We start from the raw sequence: 21,967 nt of genomic DNA, 5'->3' as shown, positions 1-21,967 counted from the left end.
GCCTGCGGACTCTCCACCAGGGACAGGCTGACCGTGGCTGTCGCTGACAGCGCCGGCTCCCCATGGTCCTTCACCAGGATCACGAGTCTCTGGCTGGGGCCGTCCGCCTCCTCCAAGGCCCGCGTGGTGCTGATCTCCCCGCTGTACACACCCACCCGGAAAGGCCCCGCAGTCCCGGCCTCCTGCACTTCGTAGCGAAGCCACGCGTTGTAGCCGGAATCCGCATCCACCGCTCGGACCTTGCCCACCACGTGCCCTGCGCCGGCCGACAGCGGAACCAGCTCGGGCCCTGGCGAGCCGCGGCCGGAGCCAGGCGGGGACACTGCCGGCGCGTTGTCATTTTCATCCAGGACGAAGAGCTGCACAGTCACGTTCCCGCACAAGGAGGGGAACCCGGCGTCCCTCGCGCTCACCTGGAACTGCAGCACTTGCAGCTCCTCGTAGTCAAAGGGCTGCAGCCCATAGATGTGCCCGCTCTCCGAGTGCACCGAGATGTAGCTCGACACGGGCTGCTGCTCTCCCACACTGCGCTCCACCACCGAGTAGCTCACAAAGGCGTTTTCCCGCACGTCCGGGTCCGACGCCGACACGCTCAAGAGATGGGCCCCGGGACGGTTGTTTTCCTTCACAAACACCGTGTACACGGGCTGAGGGAAAGCAGGGGCGTTATCGTTCACATCCGCGATCGGCACCAAAATGCTGCTGCTGGCCGAGAGAGACGGGGCCCCTTCGTCTCTGGCTGTCACCAGGATCTTATATTCAGACACTCGCTCCCGATCCACGGCCTCCGCCAGCACCAGCGAGTGATAATTCTTAAAGGTGGAGACGAGCTGAAAGGGCAGGTCTGGGGGGATGGAGCAGGTGACTTTGCCGTTGTCTCCCGAGTCCCGGTCGGAGACGCTAATAAGAGCCACCACTGTCCCTGGGGGAGCGTCCTCCGGCAACGGCAGGGAAAGGGAAGTCACGGCCAGCTCAGGGGTGTTATCGTTCAAGTCTAAAACTTCCACCAAAATAGTGCATTGTCCGACCATTGGAGGATTACCTCTATCCGTAGCCTGAACCCGAACTTCATATAAATTAGTGTCTTCGAAGTCCAATAGTCCGTTGACTCTGATCTCTCCTGTGTCTGGAAGTAGGCTAAACACGGCACTTCCGCTGTGTGTCGCACTGCCGCGTATCGAATACATAATATCTTTATTAATTCCATCATCCAAATCTGTGGCGTTGAGTTTGATGACTAATGTCCCATTAGCTGCATTTTCGAACAATCGAATCTTGTAAACGGACTGATTAAATACAGGCGCATTGTCGTTCACGTCCAGCACAGTGATCACCAGCTGAACTGTGCCCGTCAGCTCCGGTTTGCCCCCATCAGTCGAGATGAGTAATAAACGATGCATAGCGGTTTCCTCTCTGTCCAGTGGTTTCTTTACTACAAGTGCTAAAAACTCACGGCCTTCCTCGTTCTTTTGCAAGTCTAGAGTGAAATGTTCACTTGAGCTGAGTTTATAGGTTAGCTGAGAGTTTGTGCCAATATCTGCGTCAAACGCGCCCTCTAGTGGGAAGCGTGAGTCCGGAGGTCTCGATTCTGAGATACGCAGTTCTTCATTTACAGGGAACACAGGAGCATTGTCATTTATATCCTGTATCTCCACTTCCACGTGAAATATCCTCAGGGGTTTGTCCACTATCACCTCCAGGTCAATGGCGCACAGGGGGCTCTGGCCGCACACCTCTTCCCTGTCTACTGGCGACTTAACAAACAAAACGCCGCTCTGCAAATTTACCTCAAAATAGTCTCCCCTGCCTTTGGAGACCATCCGGAACATCCGAGGCACCAGCTCCGACACCTCCAGCCCCAGGTCCTGGGCCAGGCGACCCACAAAGGTGCCGTGTTTGGATTCCTCCGGCAGGGAATAACGGACCTGGCCGCTGCCCACCTCCCAGGCCGTGTGTAGCAGAACCAGCCGCAGCAGCTGCCCGGTTCCCAGGGAGTCTCGCCGGAGAACAGCCATCGCGGACACTGGGCGGTTCTGGTTTATAAATCAGTGACTTGAAACTCCTGATTCCCTATGAATATCCTGATGCGGGATCTCTGAAATTAATTTCGTTTAAATCCAATGCTGTCACATCCGGGAGCCGGCCTGACGCGCTGACAGGCAGGATTTTCAGTGCTTCTGAGGGAGGAGCTGTATGTTTCTTTCCTGTTAAAAAGCCTTTTTAGGCGACAGCGACACCTTGTGTCTGAGACCTTTCCATGCTTTAAATATATAGATTAATATAACAATCCTTACAGTTTTCTGAAGTTCTTTTTCTTTACAACCTATCCGAAAGATACTATTAGTTCTACGTCTTAACGTACTTTGTTTGGAAATAATTAATTGGTATAATATGGAGATATCCTGATCTTCTCTCTGTAGCCGAAGGAGCAAAATAAATATGTGATACCTTAACCTTGGAAAATTGTCTTAATGTTTAAAACACAGACCTCTGGTCTAACATTACACGTTTTTATTAGTGTGCTACAGGGGAGAGTCAAGCATATGATAATATTTTCCTATAGCCAAATAATATTATGAAACACAGTAAAGATTTTAGGCCAAAATAGTTATCTGTGGTAAGCTATTGTTGCATTTAAATCTTTGAATAACATTTCAGAACCTGATTCTTTACTTTTAAAACAGTGTCATAATATCTCTTTCTAGTGACCTATAAGTTGATATACTTTATATCTCTACATGTCTACAGAGACACTGTGTACCTATATATACAATCAATCAATCAATAAACACATGTGGAAAGACCTTTAAGGGTAGTGAAACACTCATAATGCAAGCAACCTGGATTTGGTTTTTGGTTATTTGATGTGTTGTGAATGAAGCAATTGTTCAATATTTATTTTTATCCTCAGAGTTCATTGACCATCCTGTGCAAGGAAGGAGACAGACACTTTCTGAACCTCTGCCTCATAGGTTTCACAACCCTGCCTCTTTCTCCATCCACCTTGCACAAAGAAGGAGACAGAGGCCTGAAGAAAAACATTATGTTATAATGTAACCAAAAAATATATTATAATGGTTACACACATGGCTCAGAGCTAAAGATGTGTGGGAACCCTTAACTTCCACATTTCCTGACTTTTCAGGGATTCTTTGGTGACCTTACCATTCCCAGGGAATTCTCTAGGTTTTTAAAAGACAAATAATATAGTAAAGAAGTGCAATCATATGGAACTACCTGTTGGGCAGTAGTAGAATGGTCTGTCTTTCAGAATACCTGAACTCAATAAGGGAAGGGCTCCTCTGAAACCCAGCCTCCATGACTGCAAAGTTGCCTAAGGAGCCCTGGCTCATTCAGTGTAGATAAATAGATCTTATATAATAAAACATGGCTGAAACTTTTCACAGGACATATGGAATAAGACAGGCACCTTTAGAGCTTTGCTTCCTTCAGTGTTCAACTTCACAGATCATACTCCACATACCATCCACAGGTAAAATGTGAAATTCTTCTCTAATTTCTTACATATGCATGCACAGAGCCAGTGGAACATAGCAAGTCCTTATATTAAAGTGAATTTCCACTCAGCTATACATGACCACATACAGAGTGCCAATACCGACTATTAAAATAATGATCATACAACAAAACAAAACCCAAACACTTTAAAACACTGCACGTTAAAAAACTGATTTTAACTGATCAAATCTAAAAAGACTTTTACCAGGCCACTGATAGACATATCTGATGCCTAAGACTTACCTCTTAGTCAGATTTTAAGTTTCTACCACCTTCTGCTTAGACACTACAGCTGTTCAAAAAATGTCAAAACAGTTTTCTTAATTATGAAAAAATATATTTTTCATTCTCTGTTCATTTGAAAATAGCTAATCCATTTTTGATCTTTCAAAAAAGAAAATGTGCTGAGACCAAACTTCCAGAATTTCAGTCCCTGAAGTAAAGTTTGGGAAAAACATAAGCAGCCAGAAAAGGCCTTAGAAAATGGAAACAAATATTTTAGGTTAATTTATATTTAGGTGTTGCTACATATTCCATCTATTATATGTAAACATATCTCCATAAATTCATATATATATAACAGGTGAAGAAGGTGTAAGGTGAAGGCATTCTGAAGGCATTTTAATTGATAGGGGGCTTTTTTAAAAAGTACCACTATTATTTTAAAAAATGCACTGAAATGTTTGCACTTAATTCTAAAAGTATTGGGTGCCTTTGTCCTCTTTTCCTACAAATGAAATCATTAGACTTTTGGGTTGTGGAAGGACTGCAAGAGCAGACCCCATTGAGGCTTTGCTCCAGCAAATCACTTAAAAACCCAGTTAGCTTTAAGCATGTCAATGAATCTACTCAAGAGTTTAGTGTTTTGCTGTTTGGGGCCCATGTGCATAAGGAATTCAGCACATTAAAATGGCTCTCCAAACAAAAGATATTAGGGCCAATTTCTATCCCCTCTTGGTGCCAGAAAAGCACATGGCTATCTGGTCAGGTCCAGAAGGAGGTATTTGGGTAGCTTAATAACTTACCTCAAGAAGTATGGATAACTGTCTGCCTCTTCTAGTGGGATAATGAGAGTATCTAGCCACCATGTGAAGCAATTTCTCTGCATTTCCATACTGCATGTCAATAACATTGTCACTCCTGATGATAACCCTCCAAGGTATAACACCACCAATCAAAAACATCTATGGAACGGCAAAAATCACACATCCTTAACCATCAAAAAATTATTGCCTCCATCCAACAAAAATAAATAAATAAATAAACATGCCAAAATGTTCTCTTTACTATGTTTACTTAATTATTTTTATTTTTAAATCCACATTGGAATTCTTTTAAATATTCTAGGATAAAGTACTCAATTGTGTTATTTTTAAACACAATTTTCATTGTTTTAAGCTGAAGATATCTCACTCTTAGAGGTTATCTGCTGATTTACACAGAAATGGGGCTGGAAACAAGATAAGGCAATTGTTTTTTAAAGTTGGGTTATTTTCAGTATTCCAGCATCCATTTCTATGGAAAAGAAAGCAGAAGTGAAATCTAGAAACAACTGAAAGTGACTCAAGGAAAGTGAAAAGAAATTAAAGGCAATAGAACCCAGCCACTGCTTTAATCACATTCATCCCAATTCTTAAACAAATCAGTTCAAATGTGGGGAAAGGAAATAATTTATAATATATGGTGTGAAATCCCAGCTCCATTTAAGTCAAAGCAATTGACTTCAATGGAGCCAAGATTTCATCTATGGTGTTTATTCTTATTCTTGGCAAATGACACATATATTTGTTCACTTAGCTGTCCCTTATTAGGAAAAAAAGACCTTCCATATGGTGGAAACCTGTTTTACAGCAGCAATAATACAGTTATAATAATTTTACAGCTGCAATAATTACAGTTGTAATAATTCAAAAGGAAAAGAACAAGTATATCTAGTTTAAGATCATCCATAAGAAGTAAAAGCAAGACCTATACATGTCTGATATATAGGTAACTAGCACAACCAGTATGTTTCTGTTAGTGTATCCTGTCACCAAGGATTATGACTTCAGGAATAAAACGTTGATGAATATAGTAATATAATTACAGGATTTTGATGCTTACATTGATTCACTGGAACTTTGTGCGAACTAACATATAATCAAATGCTTTATGATGATAGCTCAAAAAAATATTAGAAATTCTCATTTTCTATAAAATACTTCTGCGCTGCACTATAAAAAGAAGAAACATATTCCATGAGAGAAAATGAGAAAGGGCCAATGACACCACCCATGCTTTGCAGGAAATCCAAGGAGAAGAAAGATAAACTTCTGGATAAGGCACATGACAGGAAATCCGGAGATGTGCGCACTCATGTTCCTAGATCTACCACAGATTTTCCGTAGTCTTGGACAAGTCACTTCACTGCTCGAGTTCCCATTTGCCGCATCAGTAAATGGGATTAGTTACAATACTTCATGGGTATATGTGAGTCTAAATTAATTAACTGGTCTAACTGATTAATTAAAAAGTCTAAATTAATTAACTGGTGAAATTCACCTTAGTGCAGAAGGCCAGCGCAAGGCCACATGAATCTTGTAAAGGATATTGTGCGGCTTAAGTGGGTACATAGGTTTTGTGCTTTCCCTCTGCACATGGCGTGAATTTCACCTTTAAAGCGGGATTTAAGTGTCAAGGCTCTTTGTACTGGGATGAAATTCACCCTAATTCTCTAAAGTGCATTGACATCCTTTGACGGAAGGTACTACGGAAGTTAAAAGCTGTATTATTACAGAAGTTGCTATAATAACTGCAATCATTATAATCAACAATCAGTGTTATGAGGGATGGAATTGAGAGTGCCACACAATCTACATATCAAGAGCCATCAGTGATGGAGATTGCCTGATAAATTTTTGAAGGAATTTATTCCCAAGCAAAGAAAACATATGACTCCATTGTAAGATATTTTGACCCGAATATTAAAATGAGACACGGCTGATAGTGGGGTAAACCATGGAGTTCATTCTATGTTTTAAAAATAAATTGCTTATAAGGCTGTATAAAAATAGCTATACTATTCTAGTCTTCTCTTTGTACCCCTTGTACATTTGTATATTTCATAAAGAGGAATTTAATCATACCACAATAAGAATATAAGAACAGCCACATTCGGTCAGACCAAAGGTCCATGTAGCCCAGTATCCTGTCTTCCGACAGTGGCCAATGCCATGTGCTTCACAGGGAATGAACAGAACAGGCAATCATCAAGTGATCCCTGTTGCCTATTCCCAGCTTCTGGCAAAGTTTAAAGCACTGATATAACCCGCCATAAAAATATGAAAAGACAATTCTAAATCACAGCCTCCACACTACCAATAGTTTTAATACCTGAACTGTGAATCTTATGAGAAAAGCAACTTTTAATATTGTGCTGAAAGGTCAAAACATTTACATTAAGTATCCCACAAGGACATGGGTTTCCAGAAACGTGAACATTATTAACACCTGTCAATGAAGTCGGAAGATTGTTATTTCAAAAGCACATGTTCTAAGTGCCCATTAAAATACTACTGGAGAACATTTATAGACTAATGGAAAAGTGGAAAGGGGTTGAAAAATATAAAGAGAATTCCCAGATAAAATAATGTTTAAACAAACATTGCTATATTCTTTGTTCATACAAACGGAAATCACTACAAAGATTACCTATTCAAAGCCGCTCAGCAAGAGGGAATAATTCCATACCCAGGATTTTCGCTACCTACACACCATATTCATGGGGAAAGTATAAGTCGTTTAATATTAAAAATATCATATAGAACTTCAAAATCCACACCCAGACACTACTAGCATATTTAGAAAAACTGTGTTCAGTTACACAGATGTTACAAATGTTCTGGAGGTGCAACAATCTTTCACTAACCGTTCCACACACATTGGACGCCATCACTAGCAGTTTCTCATCCCTGTTCTCTGCAGAGTGAGGGACGCTGGGGCTGAAAACCATCAGGTCATTCTTGGCGGTGCCTTCCCCGACACACAGGTTCCGGCTCTGGCGCTGCGAATAAGACCAACTCCCCACTTCGCTCGAGCACACCACGGTGGCTTTCCCAGGACCGCACATCACCACCGGACCCGGGTGGCATCTCAGGCCAACGTACACGACAATCACCAGCACAAACAGCCCGGACAACGAGCAAATGGCGATCATTAAAGACACGTTCATGTCGACCAAGGGCCCTTCGCTCCCGACCCTTTGCCTCGAGTCCCATTTCACAGCCTGCGGACTCTCCACCAGGGACAGGCTGACCGTGGCTGTCGCTGACAGCGCCGGCTCCCCATGGTCCTTCACCAGGATCACGAGTCTCTGGCTGGGGCCGTCCGCCTCCTCCAAGGCCCGCGTGGTGCTGATCTCCCCGCTGTACACACCCACCCGGAAAGGCCCCGCAGTCCCGGCCTCCTGCACTTCGTAGCGAAGCCACGCGTTGTAGCCGGAATCCGCATCCACCGCTCGGACCTTGCCCACCACGTGCCCTGCGCCGGCCGACAGCGGAACCAGCTCGGGCCCTGGCGAGCCGCGGCTGGAGCCAGGCGGGGACACTGCCGGCGCGTTGTCATTTTCATCCAGGACGAAGAGCTGCACAGTCACGTTCCCGCACAAGGAGGGGAACCCGGCGTCCCTCGCGCTCACCTGGAACTGCAGCACTTGCAGCTCCTCGTAGTCAAAGGGCTGCAGCCCATAGATGTGCCCGCTCTCCGAGTGCACCGAGATGTAGCTCGACACGGGCTGCTGCTCTCCCACACTGCGCTCCACCACCGAGTAGCTCACAAAGGCGTTTTCCCGCACGTCCGGGTCCGACGCCGACACGCTCAAGAGATGGGCCCCGGGACGGTTGTTTTCCTTCACAAACACCGTGTACACGGGCTGAGGGAAAGCAGGGGCGTTATCGTTCACATCCGCGATCGGCACCAAAATGCTGCTGCTGGCCGAGAGAGACGGGGCCCCTTCGTCTCTGGCTGTCACCAGGATCTTATATTCAGACACTCGCTCCCGATCCACGGCCTCCGCCAGCACCACCGAGTGATAATTCTTGAAGGTGGAGACGAGCTGAAAGGGCAGGTCCGGGGGGATGGAGCAGGTGACTTTGCCGTTGTCTCCCGAGTCCCGGTCGGAGACGCTAATAAGAGCCACCACTGTCCCCGGGGGAGCGTCCTCCGGCACCGGCAGGAAAAGGGAAGTCACGGCCAGCTCAGGGGTGTTGTCGTTCACGTCTAAAACGTCTATCAAAACTTTGCAGTGTCCTGACAAAGGAAGGTTACCTTTATCGTCAGCCTGAATTTGGAGATCATATACTTTATTTTTTTCGAAATCTAATTGTCCTTTAATTCGGATCTCACCGGTATTCGGTTCTATTGTGAAGACATCTCTTCCACTTAGAGGAACAAAACTACTGAAGGAGTATGAAATATCCTTATTAATTCCTTCATCCAAATCTGTGGCGTTGAGTTTGATGACTAATGTCCCATTAGCTGCATTTTCGAACAATCGAATCTTATAAACTGACTGATTAAATACAGGCGCGTTGTCATTCACATCCAGCACTGTGATCACCAGCTGAACCGTGCCGGTGAGCTCCGGTTTGCCCCCATCAGTCGAGATGAGTAATAAATAATGCACATGCGTTTCCTCTCTGTCCAGGGGTTTCTTTAATACAAGGACTAAACCATCACTGTGTTCGTCGTTCTTTTGCAAATCTAAAGTGAAATATTCATTTGGACTCAGTTTATAGGTTAGCAGAGAGTTTGTGCCAATATCTGCGTCAAACGCGCCCTCTAGTGGGAAACGTGAGTCTGGCAGTCTCGATTCTGCAATACTGAGATATTTTTCATTTACAGGGAACACAGGAGCATTGTCATTTATATCCTGTATCTCCACTTCCACGTGAAATATCCTCAGGGGTTTGTCCACTATCACCTCCAGGTCAATGGCGCACAGGGGGCTCTGGCCGCACACCTCTTCCCTGTCTACTGGCGACTTAACAAACAAAACGCCGCTCTGCAAATTTACCTCAAAATAGTCTCCCCTGCCTTTGGAGACCATCCGGAACATCCGAGGCAACAGCTCCGACACCTCCAGCCCCAGGTCCTGGGCCAGGCGGCCCACAAAGGTGCCGTGTTTGGATTCCTCCGGCAGAGAATAACGGACCTGGCCGCTGCCCACCTCCCAGGCCGTGTGTAGCAGAACCAGCCGCAGCAGCTGCCCGGTTCCCAGGGAGTCTCGCCAAAGAAGAGCCATCGCGGACTACTTAGAAATCAGTTTTTTCACTGAGCGAACGCGCAGAGTCCAGAGAATGAGGAGGATGCTGTTGCAGATTTGAAAACAGTTTAATTAAAATGCCGTTGTTACATCCGGGAGTCTGCCTGATACGCTGAAAGGCAGGATTTTCAGTGCTTTTGAAGGAGGAGCTGTGTTTTTTCTCTTAAGTGTCTTTTTAGCCGATAGCGCCACCTTGTGTCTCAGACCTTTCCGTAGTTTATACCTTCCAAACTATGTCTTCTTTAATCCAGAGGGTTCAAGCATACTGTTTTCTCATCTTTTCCTGCCCCTTTCCCTCCGCCCGCCGAGCTATCACGGAAGATATCCCTTCGAACTTTATGTCGTTCTGTGCGCATTATAGGAGATAATATTTGGCAACGGACAGAAATTTTCTAAACTTGCCTCTATAACTGAGCCACCAAAAGAAGTCTGGGGTTCCTTACCTATAGGAAGGTGTTTTAATCTTTTCCCATTCAGATCTTTAAAGATTTCATCACTTGATCCTGCACAACCTTCTAATACACTTCCACTGACACACGCGTCTACATCTTAATATCTCTATATCTTACGTTTATCTTACAGCGATACATAGCTACGGTTATCTCCGACTCGGACAGAACAAAAAATATTGAAAGAACATGGAGGTTTGAAAGGAAAGCATTCAAAACTCAGGAAACACCAAATCCTTCTTCCTTATGAATATTCATATAGATTCTGCCATTATTATTTTATTAAATCGTTAGTTGATTGGTTGGTTGGGCTAGCTTCTTTAACTACATCATTCAAGGTGAAATTCTGTGTACAGAAGCATAGTTTTATTTTGCAGGCTTAAATTATTTAAATTGTGCATTGCCCTTGTGCTGGTTTTCCACAAGTGCCTAAATGTTTGTTTACATCAGTGCAGAGGATACATTGCATTCAGTAAATATGGGAGCTGGTTAATATTTATTTTTATTCTTATTATTTTGCCAGTTACCCTCTGCCTTACCTGCAGATTATTATTCTACATAGAGTGAAGGCGATTTTTTCTGGACTTCTTCCTCATTCACAACCTTTTAAGCTGGAGAAGAAACCAATTTAATTATTTAATTAAAGACTATTTTAATGAATATGCATATATGAGCACAGTTATCGATGTGTTAGAAACCTGAATGTTGGCATTTCCCGACTTTTGAGTGCTTCCTTTTGCAATCTTAGTGTTCTTCAACATTGTTTTTTAATGGAATTTCCTACTTTTTTCAAAAATAAAATTTACAAAAACAAGTAACTTCCATTCTATTTTTCGGCAGAAATGAAATGCCTTGGCGTGTACAATATGTTCACTCTCTAAAACTAGGGCTTATTTGGAGTCCTGCCTCACACAATACATAGATTAACAGAACATATATAATGAGGTATAGCTACACCCCCATTACATATATAGCTTCAGATTTCTCGTGGAATATGTTTGGGCTCCTTTACAGCCCGATCTTTATCTGCACACACTTTCGCAGATCACGTTACATAAACACTTGCATATTAAATTTTAAATTCCTCTTAACTTTCTTACACATGCATGCAGGGAGCCAGTAGAACATAAGTGATACCACCAGATACTAAAATAGAATGTATCAGTTACATGCACACATTTACACAATGCGAACGGAACATCAGGAAATCGTTAGAAAGAAAGCAGCAACCAGTGTATACGGTCACAGTATGTTTCCCAATCTTTTTTAAAGTCAGCAAATCTCAAAACCACTTCAACAGATCACTGAAAAGCACATATGTCCCCCCCTCCCTTAAGTTTAAAGTTTTTACAGATCACTTATTTAGGCACTAGAGCTGTTTTCAGAAATGTTACATATTTAAGGAAAATAATACATTTTACTGTGTTTTCACATAAAAACAATCCATTTTAACTCTCTCAAAAGCTGATCTCTACTTTGACTAAACCTGCAATTTAAACTAAAAATGTAAAGGTTATAAGCAGATTTTGAGCAGGTTATAAGCAACTGGAAAAGGCCATTGAGAATGCAAATGTTTAGGCAACTTAACTACCAGTGTTTGTAAATACTTTGCTATATATATAATAATTATAGGCAATATCAGTAAAATAGTGGAACAATTTGAAGAATAATTTTGGTCTTGGGCTATGTTACTAGAACCAGAGGCTAAGGCAACATATAAACCTATTTTATATAGTGCCATTTTAAAAAAAGTATATTATTTGAGACAGTGACTCTTTTCCTTTTGCATTTTTGTATGCCCTATAATCTTGTGTATCCATGTGTGATTTGTTTTGCTTTATATTCGTCTATTAGAAGCTTGGGATGCTCAAAGAAGGTGGGAAAAGACCCATTAAATGCTCAAATAATTCAGCACGTTAGAAAGGCTTCCCCAAGTTGAAGGTATTGGCACCAACTTTCATCCACTCTTGGCGACAGCAAAGACAGGACAGCTGGTCAACGCCTCTTCCTAGTAGGAGACACCAGAGGAGACTGATAACTCCTCTCCCCCAGTGGAAGAAGTTTGTACAGTTGTCTGTCTCCTCCTGGTGGATAGTTAGGGTATATATAGTCACTATGTCAGTAAATTTTTTTCGGTTATTCCAGTCACATGCCAATAAAGTTATCACAAATACAGGATTATCTTCCAATGTGTACCATGCTTACTAACGGCACAAATTAAATCAGTTAAACCGTGTTTCAAAAAACTGTTAGAACTCACAGATGGCTACTACACACAAGGGCTGGCCCACAACATTTTGGCATCCGAGGCAGGGGCCAAAACTTTGAAAGATCTCAATTCTGCCTTCTTCCTGTTCTTCCTGTTCCACTCCTCTCATGGTACTGCTCTGCTACACACCCCAAGAAAGGAGAATTAACAACTTAACATGCCTTGTTCAAACATTTTAAGTAACACTTAACTTTCAAATGCCTGAACAGCAAATGTAACTTTTCTTGTCTGCATAGTAAACACTGGCATTTTTATCTGTTTGAATAATCAAAGTGGTGCTTTCCATGCCTTCCTGGTTGCAAAGATTTGAACAGCCTTCTGAAGGTCCACAGTCTGGGCCAGCCCATGCTCTATTGAGATGGCTGCAAGGCCGACCAGCCTCTCCTTTGTCATTGTGGAGCATAGATGTGTTTTTATTAACTTCAGCTTGGAGAAGCTGCATTCTCCACTGGCAACCATTACAGGAAGTGTTAGAAGTATGCGCAGAGCAACAAAAGCATTTGGAATGAGGGTGGTCATCTTATTTGTCCACATATATTCCAGAACAGCCCTTGGAGTTGATCCTGCTGAAATGTATCTTGAAAGGGCTTTCAGTTCACCACCTAAATCACTCGCATCAATATCATGCATGCCATCATGTGTCAACACTGTCTCTAATGCCCTGCATCACTGGTGTAGGTCTTCTTCGGGTATAGTGAGGAGTTTTGGAATATCATACAACATCCAAAATATACTGCTGTGTTCCTTGAGCTGCATGAAATGTTCTTCAACTGAATGTACTGCACAATCTAGCACCTGGTTAAAGAATTCAACTTTGAATTGTTGTTTGGGGTCTCTTGTGGGATTATCCCATGCCTTGGAATCAAAATGTCTTCTTCTTCGGTGACTCTTGTATTCTTGAATGGGTGGGAAAATAGCTTCAGCGTGAAGTTCCTCTGCCAACTTCTGTGCATTCTTCAGAATATTTTGAAATACCTCATCTGACCAGTAAGACTGCAGGTATGACTTTGCTTTGTCCAGTTGTTCCATTGCTCCAGATATATCAAGGTCAACACCTTGGAGTCTCTTGATTACAACATTTATTTCAAACATTATGTCATGCCACAACACTAAGCCACACAGAAATTTGAAGTTATGTATGTTTCTGGTGATTCCATTTCCCTCAGCCACTGTTCTCCCATGAACAGTTCCTGTCATAGCATTATCCTCCATAATGGCAACTATGGCATCATCTGTCTTCCCAATTTGGTGTTTGATAGGCTTTATCGCCTCCACTTGACTTTCCCATTGTGTGGCACTCAGTGGTTTCAGTGTCAGAGAGGATGTTCCCAGATGTTGCTTCAAAATTTGCCATCAATGAGTTGATCAGGAGAAAAATACATAGATGCTTTGAATTATATTAAAAAATTCAGCAGCCTCACTAGAAGCTGATGCTGCATCACTGACCACCAAGTTCAATGAATGAGAACTGCATGGGACAAAAAAAGTTATAGGGTTTAGCTCTCAGATCCATGTCTTCCCTCCTCTGTTCTTTCCTCTCATGTTGGCACCATTATCATAGCCCTGACCTCTCATGTCAGCTATCGCAATTCCCGTATCTTCCAGCTTTTTAAGAAGCACATTTGTCTTACCAGCTCCTGTAGTATCATCAATGTCAATAAATTCTAGAAAATGCTCTATGACAGTCACCATTGCAGGGACATTTTCACTAGGTTCTGTTCTTGTTACAAAACGCACCATTGAAGTAATTTGTTCCATATGACTGATGTCAGATGTATAGTCCAGAATAACACAGTAATATCTTGCTGACTTCAGATCTGCCACAATCTTCTGTTTGACTTTTGTTGCCAGTAACTGTATATCTCATTTTGAATTGTTTTTCCAAGGTAGTGGTGTGTGTACATTTCTTGGGTGGTGACTCTTCTTAGATGCTCCTGGAATACAGCATCAAACTCAGCCATCAGCTCCACAATTTTAAGGAAGTTTCCACTGTTTGGCACATACAGCTGATCTGAAGTGCCACACAGTGCTAGGTTTTGGGTAGCAAGCATTCTCACAATGGCAATGAGCATTTTCAGAATATTTGGCCAGTAAAGAGACTCTGATGCAATCTTCTCTTGATGCTGATCATCTATGGTGGCCTTTAACTTCAGTCTCATCTCAAGCTCTTTCCACCTATGGAATGCTCTCTGGTGATTTGCTGCCTTCTCATGGCATGCCAGATTTCTAGCCAGATTCTTCCAGTCGTTTGTTCCTGGAGAACCCAATGTGGCTGGAACATTAGACTGGAAGAGTTTGCAACAAAAACAGTATGCAACATTGTGGGTTTTTGAGTACATAAGCCATGGCCTCTCTACTTTGTCACCATTGGGGATTTCACGCCAGTAATGTGTTGGATGGAAACTTCTATCTTCACTGTCTTTGGAGAACATGAAGTTTTTCACTTGCTGTGGCCCATGCAGCACAAGGAAGTCCCTCAGGCTACTGCTCAAGTGGGTCCATAGTCCTGGATCATCTAGACTTAAGGAACTAAACTCAGCAGCAGCTATTTCTTGCGCCTCCACCACACTCTTCTCTGATCTACACTTTTCTTCAGAAATGTGCATGGTTACATCCATTTGAGATGGAGATATGGATGCTGCAGTAGCTGCCAGGTCACCTGCACTCTGACTAACTGGAAGATCAGGCATCTCCTCACCACTCACATCCTCACCTGGGCTGGAAGGCTCACCGTGAACATTTGTGTCTATATATCTCAGGAGAGCTCCTTCCTGCTTAGACAGAAAGCTTCCTTTGCTTGCTTGCTTTTTCTGAATGCTGCCCCAGAAGCACATTTTCTTCTTTCACTCATGACTGCTGTTCTGTGCCAGCTATAGTGGCACTCAACACTCAGTTGAAGGGGACAAAGAAGCAGGCTGGTAGCAGGACCTGAGTGAGGGATGATATCAGCATATTAAAGGCCTAACCGGCTCCTACTACTTCAGTTGACTGCCTGTTCTCCTCAAGTGGGTTCAGGGAAGCAGCAGGAAACAGGAAGCTCCCCGAGAAGCTGGGGTTAATCAGTCCAGGCTCCTGGGGGTGCTAGAGAGGTAATAAGAGGCTCCTCCTCCTCTCTCTCTCCCTGCAGCTCCTGCTGCTTTCTGTTATTCCCTCTCACCTTTTCTCCTGCCTGCCTGTTATGTCTCTTGTGCCTTCCTTCCTCCAGCACAGCACTCCACCATCTCTGTGCATCTAGAGCAGAGAGAATACATATGCACCAGCAACAGACACAATTTTCTACTCTCTGGGTCCTAATGGTGACACCCCCCGCCCCAGTATGGCACCTGAGACGGCCACCTCAGTTTGCCTCATGGTCAGGCCAGCCCTGCTACACACACCCCAAAAAATGTTCCCTGCATCCAAAGGAAAAAAATAACAGGATAAATATATTAAGATGATCTCTTTACTATTTTTATTTATTTTCTAACATCATATCTTCCCCACTTTGTAATTCTGTTCCATTTACTAGGAAAAACAGAATACATTCTGTAACTGTTTCCCAAAACAACTCTTAGTTCTCTGAGCACAGGATCTCTCTCTCGTAGTAGTTAGAAATGGAGATATAAAAATAAGCTGCCATCATTCTTTTTTAAAGGTTGTAAAACCACTGCATTGTTTCCTATGTTCCAGAATCCATTACTATTGAAAAAGAAACCAAAATGGAATCTGAAAACCAAAAGCTGGAAATGACTCATAGAAAGGAAGTACTTATATGGGTTATAATGCATCACAAATCTAAATAACCATTGTTAATTTTAAATAAAATCCAAAAGAAGCAGTTCATCATAATGAACAGTATTTTGTAAGATTCTTGAAGATACACACTCATTCAGTTATTTAATTGTGATCTATCAGGAAAAGGAGAACTTCCAAGTAATAAAATCCATTTAAAAGCTGATAACACAGTGGTAAACAAAAAACTGATTATAAAATCTGTAATAAATAACATAAAATAGGGCTGTCAAGCAATTTAAAACATTAATTGTAATTAATTGCATTGTTAAACAATAATAGAATACCATTTATTTAAATATTTTTGCATGTTTTCTACATTTTCAAATATATTGATTTCAATTAAAACACAGAATACAAAGTGTACAGCGCTCACTTTATTTTTTTATTACAAGTACTTGCACTCTAAAAAAACAAAAGAAATAGTATTTTTCAATTCACCTAATATAACTACTGTAGTGCAATCTCTTTATCATGAAAGTTGAACTTACAAATGTAGAATTATGTACAAAAAAACTGCATTCAAAAATAAAACAATGTAAAATTTTAGAGCCTGCAAGTCCACTCAGTCCTACTTCTTGTTCAGTCAATAGCTCAGACAAACAAGTTTGTTTACATTTTCAGGAAATAATGCTGCCCGCTTCTTGTTTACAATGTCACCTGAAAGTGAGAACAGGCATTCGCATGGCATGTTGTAACCGGCGTCGCAAGATATTAACATGCCAGATGCACTAAAGATTCATATGTCTCCACCTTCAACCACTATTCCAGAAGACATGCGTCCATGCTGATAATGGGTTCTGCTCAATAACAATCCAAAGCAGTGCAGACCAATGCATGTTCATTTTCATCATCTGAGTCAGATGCCACCAGCAGAAGGTTGATTTTCTTTTTTGGTGGTTCAGGTTCTGTAGTTTCCGCATCAGAGGGTTGCTCTTTTAAGGCTTTTGAAAGCATGCGCCACATCTCATTCCTCTCAGATTTTAGAAGGCACTTCAGATTCTTAAACCTTGGGTGGAATGCTGTAGCTAATTTGAGAAATCTCACATTGGTACCTTCTTTGCTTTTTGTCGAATCTGCAGTGAAAGTGTTCTTAAAATGAACATGTGGTGGGTCATCATCCAAGACTGCTATAACATGAAATATATGCCAAAATGTGGGTAAAACAGAGCAGGGAACATACAATTATCCCCCAAGGAGTTTAGTCACAAATTTAATTAATGCATTATTTTTAATGGGCATCATCAGCATGGAAGCATGACCTCTGGAATGGTGGCCGAAGCATGAAGGGGCATATGAATGTTTAGCATATCTGGCACGTAAATACCTTGCAATGCCAGCTACAAAAGTGTCATGCAAATGCCTGTTCTCACTTTCTGGTAACATTGTAAATAAGAGGGCAGCATTATTTCCTGTAAATGTAAACAAACTTGTTTGACTTAACAATTGGCTGAACAAGAAGTAGGACTGAGTGGACTTGTAGGCTCTGAAGTTTTACATTGTTTTGTTTTCGAATGCAGTTATGTAACAAAAAAAGCTACATTTGTAAATTGCACTTTCACAACAAAGATTACAATACAGTACTTGTATGAGGTGAACTGAAAAATACTATTTCTTTTGTTTATCATTTTTACAGTACAATCATTTGTAATAAAAAATAATATACACTTTGATTTCAATTACAACACAGAATACAATATATATGAAAATGTAGAAAAACATCAAAATATTTAATAAATTTCAATTGGTATTCTATTTGTTTAACAGTGCAATTAAAACTGCTATTAATCACGATTAATTTTTTTGAGTTAATCATGTGAGTTAACTGTAATTAATCAATAGCCCTAAAATAAAAGCCTATAAATTTCTGATAATAGGTACACCCAGGTATTCCTCACTAAGATGTTTCTACTGCTGTATCCTGAAACCATAAACAATACTGTAGAAACAGAAATTTTTAAAATATGGTTATATCATGACATTAATTTGGATGCTTCCCTAGATTCTCTGGAATCTTGTAAGAGATGTCATATACTAAAGTGCTTTAGGTTGATAGTCTAGGAAAGAACAGCATAAAAACTAAAAAAAATTCGTAAAACACGTCTGAACTGCATTTAAAAGAGAACAAATAACATATAATAAGCAGGAGAGAAAATGATAAGGGACAAATGGAATAATAAAATATGGGAGGAAATCCAAGGAAAGGAAAGATGCTTTTCTAGGCAAGAAGCAAGACTGGCAACCAGGAGCTCTTCACTGTGTTTCTGGATCTGTTGCAAACCTTCTGTAACCTTGGACATGTCACTTCACTGCTCTGGTTCTCAGTTTCCCCACAGAAGGAAGGGGATAATTACAGATAAATTGCGGTGGCATGGTGAGGAGTAACTCAGAGCCAGCACCCAGACTGTTCACCAGTCTTGTCCCACTTCAACCCAATTTTGAAGGCTTAGGACTCAATTATAAGGTTTCAGTGTGAATAAAGGTGGAATAAAGCGGTACATCTTTACTCATCCTAATGCTTTAACATGTTTTGGCTTCTTCAGATGGAACGTATTAAACCATTGCAAAGTATTGTTCTTCACGGTGTCGTCATCATCAATGGAAACTATCAGTCAAGAAGCATATAACAAGCCATCTCCAATAACAAAAATTATAAGGAAGTAATTCTCGGAGGAATACTCCCCAGACAAAGAACACGGATGCTACCACCAGATCATGGCTATTTATTTCTTCTTCATAAAAAAAGTGTTTCTCATGGAATTAATAGCGCAGACGGTACTACTAAAAAAAAGAGCAAACTATAGCCAATAAAATTGCAAATTTATATGTATAATATTATATCCTTTGGCTTGTATCCATTCAAACTGACATATCTCAAATTTCATTCGAATGCTACTAAAAACCACTTACGTTTCAAAAACTGTATCCGAAGTAACCACCCAAAAACAACACACAGAAAGCTGGATCGCTAAAAAGATTAATTATTCGTCATTCAAACGTGCATTTTTAAAAAATATATAAATCCATTAGGGAATCACTACGAACTACTTAACAATAAACTTCAGTGAGACACAGGAAACAATGCATTGTGGAGGGAAATATTATTTAACCAACCGTGCCACATAGTTTGGGCGTCTCCTTCTCCCCGTTCTCTGCAAAGTTAGGAAAGTTGGGGCTGAAAACCATCAGGTCATTCTTGGCGGTGCCTTCCCCGACACACAGGTTCCGGCTCTGGCGCTGCGAATAGGACCAACTCCCCACTTCGCTCGAGAACACCACGGTGGCTTTCCCAGGACCGCACATCACTTCCGGACCCGGATGGCATCTCAGGCCAACATACACGACAATCACCAACACAAACAGCCCGGACACCGAGCAAATGGCGATCATTAAAGACATGTTCAGGTCAACTAAGGGCCCTTCGCTCCCGACCCTTTGCCTCGAGTCCCATTTCACAGCCTGCGGACTCTCCACCAGGGACAGGCTGACCGTGGCTGTCGCTGACAGCGCCGGCTCCCCATGGTCCTTCACCAGGATCACGAGCCTCTGGCTGGGGCCGTCCGCCTCCTCCAAGGCCCGCGTGGTGCTGATCTCCCCGCTGTACACACCCACCCGGAAAGGCCCCGCAGCCCCGGCCTCCTGCACTTCGTAGCGAAGCCACGCGTTGTAGCCGGAATCCGCATCCACCGCTCGGACCTTGCCCACCACGTGCCCTGCGCCGGCCGACAGCGGAACCAGCTCGGGCCCTGGCGAGCCGCGGCCGGAGCCAGGCGGGGAAACTGCCGGCGCGTTGTCATTTTCATCCAGGACGAAGAGCTGCACAGTCACGTTCCCGCACAAGGAGGGGAACCCGGCGTCCCTCGCGCTCACCTGGAACTGCAGCGCTTGCAGCTCCTCGTAGTCAAAGGGCTGCAGCCCATAGATGTGCCCGCTCTCCGAGTGCACCGAGATGTAGCTCGACACGGGCTGCTGCTCTCCCACACTGCGCTCCACCACCGAGTAGCTCACAAACGCGTTTTCCCGCAGGTCCGGGTCCGACGCCGACACGCTCAAGAGATGGGCCCCGGGACGGTTGTTTTCCTTCACAAACACCGTGTACACGGGCTGAGGGAAAGCAGGGGCGTTATCGTTCACATCCGCGATTGGCACCAAAATGCTGCTGCTGGCCGAGAGAGACGGGGCCCCTTCGTCTCTGGCTGTCACCAGGATCTTATATTCAGACACTCGCTCCCGATCCACGGCTTCCGCCAGCACCAGCGAGTGATAATTCTTAAAGGTGGAGACGAGCTGAAAGGGCAGGTCCGGGGGGATGGAGCAGGTGACTTTGCCGTTGTCTCCCGAGTCCCGGTCGGAGACGCTAATAAGAGCCACCACTGTCCCCAAGGGAGCGTCCTCCGGCACCGGCAGGAAAATGGAAGTCAGGGCCAGCTCAGGGGCGTTATCGTTCACGTCTAAAATGTCTATCATAACTTTACAGTGTCCCCCTAACGGGGGATTCCCTTTATCCTTTGCCTCAACTTGAATTTCAAACAGATTAATATCTTCAAAATCTATATTTCCTTTAACCCTGATTTCTCCAGTATTTTGTTCTATCCTGAAAACTTTTCTTATGTTTTGAGGAATATGACTGGTAAACGAATAGGAAATATTCTTATTAATGCCCTCATCCATGTCAGTGGCGTTGAGTTTTATGACTAAAGTCCCGTTAGCTGCATTTTCCAATAATTTGATTTGATAAACGGATTGATTAAATATGGGCGCGTTGTCATTGGCATCCAGCACAATGATCACTAGCTGAACTGTGCCGGTGAGCTCCGGCTTGCCCCCATCAATAGCGGTGAGCAATAAATGATGCGCGGGGATGTCCTCTCTATCAAGAGGTTTCTTTAACACAAGGACCAAAGATTTACTTTTCTCCTTCGTTTTCTCCTCTACAATGAAATTTTCGCTTGGGCTGAGTTTATAGGTTAGCAGCGAGTTTATACCAATATCTGCGTCAGACGCGCCCTCTAGTGGGAAACGCGAACCTGGAACCGTCAGTGATTCTGCTATACTCAGGTTTTGTTCATTTACAGGGAACACAGGAGCATTGTCATTTATATCCTGTATCTCCACTTCCACGTGAAATATCCTCAGGGGTTTGTCCACTATCACCTCCAAGTCAATGGCGCACAGGGGGCTCTGGCCGCACACCTCTTCCCTGTCTATTCGCGAATTAACAAACAAAACGCCGCTCTGCAAATTTACCTCAAAATAGTCTCCCCTGCCTTTGGAGACCATCCGGAACATCCGAGGCAACAGCTCCGACACCTCCAGCCCCAGGTCCTGGGCCAGGCGGCCCACAAAGGTGCCGTGTTTGGATTCCTCCGGCAGAGAATAACGGACCTGGCCGCTGCCCACCTCCCAGGCCGTGTGTAGCAGAACCAGCCGCAGCAGCTGCCCGGTTCCCAGGGAGTCTCGCCAGAGAAGAGCCATCGCGGACGCGGGGCGCGGGTTTAGAAATCAGTTTTTTAACTGAGCGAACGGCAGAGTCCAGTGAATGGCGGGGTGAGAGACCTTTGAAAACAGTTTATTTAATCCACTCCTCTCACATCCGGGAGCCCTCCTGACGCGATAGGCAGGGTTTTCCAGTCTTCTGTGGGAGGAGCTGTGTGTTTC

General features: G+C 43.2%; 1 protein-coding gene across 12 annotated transcripts in view; it reads right to left on the bottom strand.

Annotated features, from left to right (window-relative positions):
* The window catches only part of LOC311524671 (protocadherin alpha-C2-like), a gene marked incomplete at its 5' end in the record, with an annotated part of 339,113 nt that overhangs the window by 205,083 nt on the left and 112,063 nt on the right, over nt 1–21,967 (bottom strand). The window contains 2 exons of one of the 12 annotated variants that reach the window (XM_084636015.1): nt 4,545–4,703; nt 7,427–9,882. The exons of 10 other annotated variants lie outside the window; for them this stretch is intronic. In XM_084636015.1, coding sequence (XP_084492141.1) covers nt 4,545–4,703; nt 7,427–9,799 — 2,532 coding nt within the window. Of the gene's footprint in view, nt 1–4,544; nt 4,704–7,426; nt 9,883–21,967 lie in introns of those variants that run through there. One more of the 12 variants, XM_084636011.1, reaches the window with a different exon arrangement.

This window comes from Lepidochelys olivacea (assembly GCF_965140295.1).
Source record: "Lepidochelys olivacea isolate rLepOli2 genome assembly, chromosome: 8".
Taxonomy (NCBI): domain Eukaryota; kingdom Metazoa; phylum Chordata; order Testudines; family Cheloniidae; genus Lepidochelys; species Lepidochelys olivacea.
The sequence above is the reverse complement of the archived record's forward strand: the minus strand, read 5'-3'. Positions and strand labels throughout refer to the sequence as shown.